We start from the raw sequence: 11232 nt of genomic DNA on the forward strand, positions 1-11232 counted from the left end.
TGACTAAAGCTAGGATTATTTCAAGTGTAGCTTTACCACTCTATTCTCATTCGGTCATTCATTAATTCAAGTGGGAATATAATTATGACCCATGCTCCATTATTACTATACTTAAGTCTGAATACTTAAATAAGTTTGCTAGGGCATTTTGCTTTATATTATAGTTATGTGTATCTTATTTCATCTAATAAACTGGGCAACTAGGTGGTATGGTGGATAGAGTACTGGCCTTGGATTCAGGAGGACAAGAGTTCAAATCCAGCCTCAGACACTTGCCACTTACTAGCTGTGTGATCTTGGGCAAGTCACTTAACTCTACCTGCCTCAAATCCAGGATCATCTCCATTCTTCCTTATTCATATCTGGCCCACTGGACCCAAGTGGTGCTGGAAGAGAAATTGAGGCTGGTGATTTAGCCCAGTACTGCCTTCACTCAAATCCAATTCACATGCTTTTCATGGTATCACCACCTCCCTGATACTGTGGTCTTCTTTGAAAATGAAGGACAAATATTATTTTCATCTAATATGATAAACTTATACCATCTTGTGCATCTTTGTGTCTCCTAGCACATAGTTCATACTCAACCAATATATGATGAGTAAGTGATCACAAGAAGCATTCCTAACCTGAACCAGCCATCTCCCAAATGTTGAACAGGACAGCTTACAGAAAATGTGTTATTTAAAGTGGGTCAGTAGGGCAATTTCCATAGAAAAAGGCAACTGATCATGATAATAATGAAGAAGACTATAGTCTTTATATGAGAACTAGAATAAAAGATATGCCAACATGGACATTTAAGACAGGTCCAATAATATATCAAAAGAGGGGTGACAGAGAATTGTTCCAAAGGCAACCATTTAAGAATTAAAGTAAAAGCAGAAAGATTGGAGTTTGGATAAGTTGTGATCTGTATGAGAAGAAGAAACGCCTAAACTCATGAGATCACAAATTCACTAAAGTATTAGAGTTCTTAGACTAAAAATTAATATACTTTAGTACAATCAAATAACCTTTTCTGAGTTACCTTTGCAATTATGCAGTTTTTCTTACAAAATTTAATTTGAACTTTAATGTGATTTAAATGCTTATGTTTAACTAGTAGAGATTTTCAGCTAGCAAACTATCAAATATTAAGCTAATTGTAAGGACCCTCTGCATCTTTAGTTAGACTGGTCTTCAGATAAAGATTTAATCTGTCACTGTACCAACTTTGCAAGTCTTTCTACCCTGGTACAAATTACCAGAACCTTCCATTGACATAGCATTTAAGAGTCCAGGGTCATTCCTATACCCCAATGAAGCAAAAAAAGTAATATTTTTTCCATGTTTAAATTAATCTAAATTAGATATGATCACTTTATTGCATTCAGGAGAATTCAGCTTGATTGTACTATACACACACACACACACACACACACACACACACACATATATATACACATACATAATAAATATATGTATATAATGTCTCTAAAATGTTCCTTTTCTGAAATTCTACTTAACCTAAAATTTATAAGATGAATTTGAGGGAAATTACTGAATTTAAAACCCAATATGATACCACCACAAGATTTTAGAGTCTGTGATATGAGAGAGGATGGTGCAGTAGTAGTTAAGAGAGCTGGCCTTGCATTTAGAAGGGGTCACATTCAATGTGAATATTGACATTTCACAAATTTATAGAGCATAAGTCAATTTTTTTCCCCATAAGTAGCAGATTTCATCATCCAAGTGTTCCCTAGAACAATGAAATCAAAGATTTGGTTCCTATTGCTAGTCCAATCCTATGATATCATTAAAAGGCAATGATAGTTTTCGCTTTGTTCTCTACAAAATAAGGTAAACAGAAGAAAACATCTGCACTAGAGCAGTTAAAATCAACAAATCCCCTAGAATAATATTTCTCAACCTAAACTATGCTATGGGGAGGCAAAATATTTGCATTCTCTCTCGTGGATTTTATCTGCCCTATGACTCTCTCAAGATCCAGATGGAAGGAACTGGGAGCCAAAGAAAATAACAGAGCTTGGAGTAGAAGGAGCAATGTTCCAAAAAAAATAAAAAGTAGCTTAGGGGGAAACAGATCTTAAGAGAGCTTAGAATAATATACCCAGTTAAACCAGATTATCCTAAAAGATAGAACAGATCTGCCATATTGCTACTCTATCCCATTCCTATCAGCACTGATTCTGGAACTACCACATTTGGATCCCCTCCCCTCAGAAGTCAATGTACTATGTGAGAATTTCCAGTATCAAAAATGAAAAAAAAGAGAGAATTCATAGCCTGTAAAGATGGAATTTAAAAAATTAGAAGAAATTATTTTGCCTAATTATATACCAGTGAGACAAATAAATTAAATGAATGGATGAATGAATGCTTACAAAAATTTAAAGGGATCTGATTTCTTTCATATAGGGAGCTTCCAATGAGAAATAATCTCTACCTCTGAAAGTTAGCACCTTCCCTGAAATTTACAGTTTTAAATATTTGTCTTGCATACTGAGAGATTTAGTGACTTGCTCAGCTGTGTATGAGAATTGGAACAAAATATAAAATACACTGTACAATAAAGCAAGAAATAAACATTTTTAATTGTTCAATCTCAGAAAAATATATAGAACAAGGCTAAAATGAAATTCCAAAGGGGGGAAGAAAACAGAAACAGATAAAGTCTATAAAATATATCTAAAAATAATATAAAATTTTGCAAGAATAGGAAAAGAAGGAATCCTTCCAAATTCTTTTCATAATACAAATATGTTTTTAATACTTGAACTAAGGAGAGATAAAACTGAGAAGAAAACCATGGATTAATACTTCTGAAGAATATCAATGTAAAAATACTGAATAAATAAAAGAGGCTAGAGAAACTTATTAAAAAGGTCATACCCTATGACTGCATTATACCAGAGATACAGAGTATGAAGTAATAAACCTTATAGGCTATCTTAAGTATAAAAATCATGGGGTGGCTAGGTAGCACAGTGGATAGAGCACCGGCCCTGGAGTCAGGAGTACCTGAGTTCAAATCAGGCCTCAGACACATAATAATTACCTAACTGTGTGGCCTTGGGCAATCCACTTAATCCTATTTGCCTTGCAAAAGCCTAAAATAAAATGAATAAAAATCATAATTACATAAATATGTAGAAAAACTTTTATTTGTTTTTTTTGTTTTTTTAGGTTTTTGCAAGGCAAATGGGGTTAAGTGGCTTGCCCAAGGCCACACAGCTAGGTAATTATTAAGTGTCTGAGACCGGATTTGAACCCAGGTACTCTTGACTCCAGGGCCGGTGGTTTATCCACTACGCCACCTAGCTGCCCCAACGACACCTAGCTGCCCCTACAGAAAAACTTTTAACAAAATATTAAATACTCAAATGGATCTATAATGTCAATTTGAGAGTTCCCTATAATAATGTAGATCACAACTTATTCTTGTCTGACCAACTTGTGCAACTCTTGTTTACATCATCCTCAAAATTTGCTACAAGAATCCATGCAAGGTTCTGAAAGTCTTCCACCATTTTTCCCAATATCATAAAGAAGAGCTTATGCAAATTGTCTTGTATTTGTATGATCATCTTAAAATGCATTTTGCAGAACTCTTTTCAGATAATCTCACCCATTTAAAGAATTAAAATGGAAAGGTCACTACAAATAGAACTATGTACAAATATGTATCATCATTATCTTGACAAGCTTTCTTTAAATAACTTTTACTCTCCAAGGGTTCTCTCTGCTTCATGAGACAGTTCTTTGCATAAACATCCATTAATCTTCTTTGAAAGACTTTATAAGCAAGTTTATATTCTAATTCTGAAACTGGTGAAAGATGAAATAACTGAGGAAAAACACTGATTCTTTACTTAATGCATACCAATTGCCCATCAAATCAGAAACAGGCTCTTTCATGAATTAAAATTTATTTCATAAATGAGATCAATTAATTAAAAGAAAACAACACAATATTAGGTAATTTAGTTTCTGATTGAAAGATAAGATTAGAGAGAAGAGAGAGGAAAATAGGTACAATTCCCTGAAATCAGAAAAAAAAGATATCCCACTCCCCCAAGTGTCTGTGAACAATCAAAGAACATGGACAGAATAACTGATTGATCTATATGGATCAGTTTTCAGATAAAACATATGGGTGCTTGAGATTACAATTGTGAGAAAATTCCTAAGAGAAATCTTTGGATCTGAGTTTTTGATTAACGTAACCTAGGTCCTTGGTTAAGGGTCTCTCAATAGTGGGGAAAAGTTGTCCAGTTTCCCAACCATGCAGGGCTAGGTTCAAGCAATGCAAAAAGATTTTTTCCCCAATTCCCACAAATGAATAAAGTTTTCTCACAACAGAATTTGGGCTACACTCATAATTGAAATGAAAAAAAAATGAGCTTAGCTACAGAATTGAATCACAAGATGAAGTCAGTATGGTTCACTCAGTTCCCACAATTAACCACTTACTGTCCTAATTCCTTCAAATTGCATCAATCTTTGGATCTGAGTATGTTTCTGGTCAGCATAATCCAGGTTAAGGGTCTCTAAACAGCAAAGAAAGGTGGTCCAGTTTCCCAGCCACGCAGGACTAGGTTCAAATAATGCAATAAAGTTTTCTACTAATTTTCACAATTGAACAAAGTTTTCTCACAAGACAGAATTTGGACTAGACCCATAATTGAACAGAAGGGGAACTGAGTTAGTTCCAGAATTAAGTCACAAGATGGAGCCTGTGTGATTCACTCGATTCCCACAATTAGCTACTTGCTCTCCTAATTCTTTCAATTTCCTCAATCCAGAATGGCCTTGGCAGCTCTCTTTTCATTTGGTAAGTAAATCAAATGTTAACTGACCAAAGCACTTTCTGGGCTCTTTGGTCTCTTTATTGTAGAGAAGGCATTAAATTTCATTTAATTTCTGTATGAAAATATTATAATCAGCACTGAAATCACTTCTGTTGTCCGTTTTCTATAGTTTTTCAATTGCTTGTTTCAACAATTGAATTAAATCTTTATCATGTTCCAATCTACTTGTTTATTACAAATTCTGATCTTGATTCTAATAAATCAATGGTCTGGCTGTTCACAGAAAGATAAATCAGAAGTATATCCTACAACAATAATAATGTGCTTTCCAGTCTGCTAAAATGTAGTCCATTTCAGTCTTTGTGATGTCATTCAGTGGTGAGCCTACCAATTTTTTTTTCTTTTAAAATTATTCCAGGGCGGCTAGGTGGCGTAGTGGATAAAGCACCAGCCCTGGAGTCAGGAGTACCTGGGTTCAAATCTGGTCTCAGACATTTAATTACCTAGCTGTGTGGCCTTGGGCAAGCCACTTAACCCTGTTTGCTTTGTAAAAACCTAAAAAAAAAAAAAAAAAAGATTATGTCCATATATAACTTACAAGTCATTTGGCCTTTCTCAGTTTTTTTTTCCTGAACCATATTTTCCCATATATTTCTCTCCCTCCTCACCCTTTCCCACCTTTACCTTCCTCTGATACTCTTTGCAAATACTTGTCATTGGTAAAAGGGATACAAACGTAAGCTAAAAAGGAAGGTGAGTGAATCAATCATTCTATGGGCACAGAGAGCTCAGACACCATTTCTCTCATCAGTCACCTGGACTGGTCCTTCATCACACAGACCAATTCAGATCCAAAGACCCAACTTGACCTCAAAAAAGTCAAATTAACATCCTAACTATGGTATGAAATTCCATTTACTGGGAAGTATATGAAATCTATACTTTTAATAAACTGTAATACTTCTAAGGGTCTTCTTGGCTTCAACTTCTCACCATTCCAATTTATTCTTCAGGAAGTTGTCAAATTGAAATTATTAAAGCACAGGTATTATTATCTTTCTCCTGTGCTCAAGAAGCATCAGTTCCCTATAACCCTGAAAATAAAATACAAAACCACAGCTGTTAGCATTTAAAACCATTCACAATCTTGCTTCAGCTTATCTTTCTAAACTGAATTCACTATGATCTCACGGGTTATTTCTCCTTGAATATTCTACATTCCAGTCAAACTGACCAACTTGTTTCCTATATATAACATTCGATTTCCAGTTCCGTGCCTTTGCCCAGGTTGGACCCAAAACCAAAAATGCTCTTTCTCTCTCTTTCTGCCTCTTAAAATCCTTAGCTTCCTTCAAAACTCATCTCAAGTACCCCCTCCCAGAGAAGACCTTCTTTTGATTTCCCTCCTTCCTTCTAATATTTTGTATTTACTCTGTATATATTTTGTATACATTTACTTAATTAATACAATGCTCCACCTAATAGACCATAAGGCCCTTGAAAACAGACTTTTTTATGTTTATACCTCTAGCAACCTAGCTCAAGGCTTTACATATTTTAGGCATTAATATCTATTGAAATGAATCTATAAAACAAGATAGAATTACACTAGGTGATGGGTAGAGTCATGGCAACTCATTTCTATGATTCATGGTACATAAATATTTATTTCAATATCCCTATAATACATATTATCTACAATGAAAGAATTTGATATTCAAATTCAGTTTTGTTTTAGGTTATATCTAACAATGAACACAACCTCAACACTTCGAGAAAGTGATAAAAACACTCGTACAAAATGGACAAAGAAAAAAATGGAAAGAAAAGGGAAATAATCCTGCTCACTGACAAGCAGTACAATTAAGTAGATTTAGACTAAGGTAGAGGAGTGTTAGAAGTCATCCAGGAAAAAAACCAACTCCACTCTATTCTTTAAAGAATCTAAGGCACAGGAAAGTTGTGGTTTATCCAGGGTCACACTGTTAATTAGCCTCCAATTAAACCTACAACTCATGACTACAGTGTCATGCTCACTAAACCATGAGTAAATAGCGGATCAAGTTAATGATTCTCAAGCCCAATGGAGTTTTTAATCATTTGGTATTTAAAACATATTTTGAGAAAAAAAAAAGACAGGGGCAGCTAGGTGGCTCAGTGGATAGAGCACCAGCCTTGGACCTGAATTCAAATCCAACCTCAGACACCTGCTAAGTGTCTAGTTAAGTGACCTTGGGCAAGTCACTTAATCCCATTGCCCCACAAACACCCCCAAAAATCTTTTTTGAATTAATGTTTGCGTTTACAGCTTTTCTCTCTTCTTCTATAAACTGAAAGTCTTGCATATTTAAAGTAATGAAGGCATGTAAATAACTTTGTTTTTAAAAAATGTGACAATTCACTTTAACTATTAACTCAAACATTTTGAAATGATACATAAAGATCATCTATATAAAAATTTAAAATCATCAATAGTAATACCATCATTATGTACTTTGCTTTATACTTCTTTCTAAAAGGCATAATGATTTAAAGAAAAAATGTTATAAATAACATTTCCTTACATACAATAACAACAAATTGGAAATCTATAGTTCAGAAATTAACAACTACTAATACTGTAACAAATGCAACAAATGTATAGATTACCTTTCCAAAAAACAATGATTTGTAAATATCAAAGTGGTCTGGCAGGTGAGGAAGAACAGTTTACAATCATTTTAATTAGTTCTTGTTTTATATTCTAAAATATTTGATAGATATATTGCAAATATAAACTCTTGAGCAAAACACAAATTAACTAAGGATATACCTTATATATGTCTTAACTATTTTACTCATTGGCCATTTATAACTAATATAAAAATGCTAATCAACAGTTGCTTTGGGCAACCCTAAATTACAGTAGTTACTATTCTGGATCATTGTAAGAAGTTTTTTTGGACAGAGTTAATTAACCACATCTATAAAATCACAAGCCCGATCCAAAAAAAAAAGGAAGAACTTCACAGTTTTTCATTTTCTTTGTACTTCCCCTTTCTTGGGTACTTTTCTATACCATAATTCAAAATGTCCTGTTCTCATTTGATACAGTTCTCTCCATAAATAAACTTTTTCTGAACACTCAAATTACATTAACTCATTAAACAATAGACCCGGAAGGAACTTTAGACATTATCTTGTCCAGGCTACTGCTCACTTTAAAGATGAAAAAGCTCAGACCTAGAGAAGTTAGGTTACTAGCCTAAGTCATGGAGTAAATTAATAGAAGAATCTAGTTTCCCTAATTTCCCTACTTTCTCTCTTATTTCCTCAAAAACATGCCTCCAACTGAAATCACATATTTTTAGAACTGTGTGCTACTTCAAAAATTATCTAGCCCAAATCCAACAATTGATATATGAAAGTCAGAAGAATGGAAATAATTTAATCAAAGTCACATAGTTAATTAGTGATAAAGCTGGAACTTAAAACTCAATCTAAAGGTCTTTTCCAATGTACCATAATGATTCAAGAAAACCTCCTATTCTTATTCTAGAGATTCACTCCCCTTAACTGTAAACTGTAAAACAGCAGGTCAAATTCAGGTAAGTAATAAATATTCCTGGAGAATGAAATGTCAAACCACTCCACTTAGCCAAGAAAACCCCAAATGGGGTCACTAAAAGTCAGACATGACTGAACAACAGTTCTTTGCCTTTATTTTATCCCTATCATTCCAAAGGAGAAACCTTACCATATTAACCTTTAAAATCAGAACCTGTCATAAAATAAATTTAAGTCTAAAAACTCAAATCTCAAGTTTCATAGAAGGCTGTATTCAAAGTCCCATACACCCACAAACAACCCTAACAAAATGCACACTGGATTGCTTTATCTATTTGGTTAAAATAAAATTTGAATGGAAATAGGAGATGAAGGAAGAGAGAGCTATTGGATTAAGGAAAGAGTAGTGAACCCCTAGAACTGCAAATAGGAAAAAATGAGTTAGATTAGAACAGAGAGACTTGTCAAACTCAAAACCCCAGGGCACAAGCCTTCCACAAAACTGGCAAGATCAAAGCTAAATCAAAATGATTTTAGGAAATGTTTTAAAAAATAAGTTAAAGAGGTGGCTAGGTGGCATAGTGGATAAAGCACCGGCCTTGGAGTCAGGAGTACCTGGGTTCAAATCCGGTCTCAGACACTTAATAATTACCTAGCTGTGTGGCCTTGGGCAAGCCACTTAACCCCATTTGCCTTGCAAAAACCTAAAAAAAAAATAAGTTAAAATACAGTCTTGCATTTGACGTGTTAATTTTTTATTTTTCTAACTCAATAAATCACTTTCAAGGTTCCATTTCTTCTTGAGTTTGATAACAGAGTGGTACAGGTATTTTTTTCCATAATTGTGTTATGGGGGGGGGGGGCCAAGGAAATGGGATTAAGTGACTTGCCAAGCAGCTAGGTAATTAAATGTCTGAGGTTGGATATGAACTAAAATCCTCTTGACTCCAGGGCCAGTGCTCCAGCTGCCCCACTGTTATAAGTATTTTAATGGGGTGGCAGGGCAAAGACAAATGAGAGAAGTTACAGGGATCTCTTTAACAGAAAAGGTTTCAAATTTGGTGGGGAAAGATGGAGTTAGAGACTAAAGAAAGAGTTTCTGACTTAAATTTGTCTGAAAATACTGATGTGAGGAGAAGAATGAAACTGAGAGTTTGGGGAATTTTTAGCTGGTGAAAAGGAAAAGACTGAAAGAGAAGAGGGGGGTATAAGGAGAAAGGGGAACAGTTAGGTGGTTTAGTGGATAAGGGGCCAAGCCTGAAGTCAGTCCAAATCTGGCCTCAGATACTTATGATCTTGGGCAAGTCATTTAACTGTTTGCCTTGGTAAAATGAAATAAAGAAGGAAATAGCAAATCACCCCATATCTTTGACAAGAAAATGTAAATTGAATTCACGAAGAACATGAAACAACTGAACAAGAAACAAGATAAGTAAGGTCTTCAAACCCCTGGTGCTAGAGTTAGGGAGATAAATTCTGAGAAAAGCACTTTTATAAAAGCTGACTGGGAGGAAAGAAATCTGGTAGGATGGCCCTGGGGTCACGTGGTCTAAGGAAGGGGTCTCTAATTTAATGGGGAAAATGGTGGTAAAAGTATTTCTTGTATTAAGAAAGGAGGTTCAGGCTTAGATCTGCCTGGAAAAACTGAGGGCTTGGTAGGCTGGGAAGGGTTGCAGTCATTTTAAGAAAGTACAAGGAAAGAAATTGAGGAAGGAGAAGGTAATGGAAGAAAAGTATCTATTCAACTAAGGTACACTAAGAAGATGAACTTCAGCTAGAAGAGGGAGGTTCAAGTGTTCTGAGTCAATTTTTAAAAAAGGAAATTCAGAAAGTTAGAGAAAAAATCTCTTTGGGACTACTAAAACCTTTATGGGGGAGGTGGGGGGAGAGAAAATGAAGTTAGAAGACTTCTAGACTATGCGAGGAGAGATCTCACATGTGCCTGAAAATGGTGAGGAGTAGCATTTAATGGTGTTCTCTAGGACGGAAGGGAGAGATAAAGGGAGAAACCGGTGGAATTAGGGGTGGGAGATGAGCTAGAATGCTGTTAGGGGCAAAGATCCAAGAGTTAAAAGTTGGTCGGGAAAACAAAAGGAGAGAATGTGGTAGGATGCGGGGAGAGGGGTCGCCTGGCCGGAGGAAAAGGCTCCGAAGCCCTGGAGCTGGGGCACTGGGCTTTGGGAAGCAGGGTGGCAGCTCCCCTCCTTGAAGCACTGGGAACAGACTGGGGCGTCCTCGGGGCGAGCTTCCAAGCCGGGGTCTGGGTCCCGAGGGGCGGCCGCGGGAGGAGGCTCCGGGGGGCGGCCCTCGGGGTCAGCACTTACCTGCTGGACCAGGTAATGGGTCTCGTAGCCGAGGCCGGAGGCCGGGGCGGGGCGGCGGGAGCCCAGGCGCAGGGTCTGCGCGGCCCGAGGCAGGTGCGGGGCAGGGGCCGCGGAGCCCCGCAGAAGAGGGCCCAGGCCCAGGAGGAGGGCGGCGGCGGCGGCGGCGGGGAAGGAGGTCCGGCCGCCCATGGCTCCGGCGCTGCGGGCTGCTCGCGGGCAGCCAGAGTGCGATCCTGCCGGCTCTTCCTGCCGCTCCGCCCCTGGCCCGGCCCGGGAGCCAATCCGAGCCCCCGGCCGGGAGAGGCCCCGCCTCGGACCGCCCACCGAGAGCACCCCCACCAGACCCCCCCAGGGCCCTGCCACCGAACCCCCCTGGGGGAGAAGGCCGCCCGCTCCCCGGACTCCCCGGCCCGGCCCCCGGCCACTTGCCCCTATTCTTTAACGACTCTCCCCACCAAAAAATACCCTTCACCCCCCTTACAGTCCAAGCTGGGGGAGGCGAGGGGCTGCCAGCGAGCTACTGAAAATCGTAAAAGATGAAATTG

At 37.5% G+C, this 11232-nt stretch overlaps 1 protein-coding gene across 1 annotated transcript in view; it reads right to left on the minus strand.

Annotated features, from left to right (window-relative positions):
* The window catches only part of PRCP (prolylcarboxypeptidase), an 87331-nt gene extending 76417 nt beyond the window's left edge, over positions 1-10914 (minus strand). Inside the window, exon 1 of the mRNA XM_074217004.1 lies at positions 10688-10914. Coding sequence (XP_074073105.1) covers positions 10688-10876 — 189 coding nt within the window. The 5' untranslated portion in view covers positions 10877-10914. The remainder of the gene's footprint in view (positions 1-10687) is intronic.
* Between the last annotated feature and the right edge of the window lie 318 nt (positions 10915-11232).

Source organism: Macrotis lagotis, chromosome 1, assembly GCF_037893015.1.
Source record: "Macrotis lagotis isolate mMagLag1 chromosome 1, bilby.v1.9.chrom.fasta, whole genome shotgun sequence".
Lineage (NCBI taxonomy): Eukaryota > Metazoa > Chordata > Mammalia > Peramelemorphia > Peramelidae > Macrotis > Macrotis lagotis.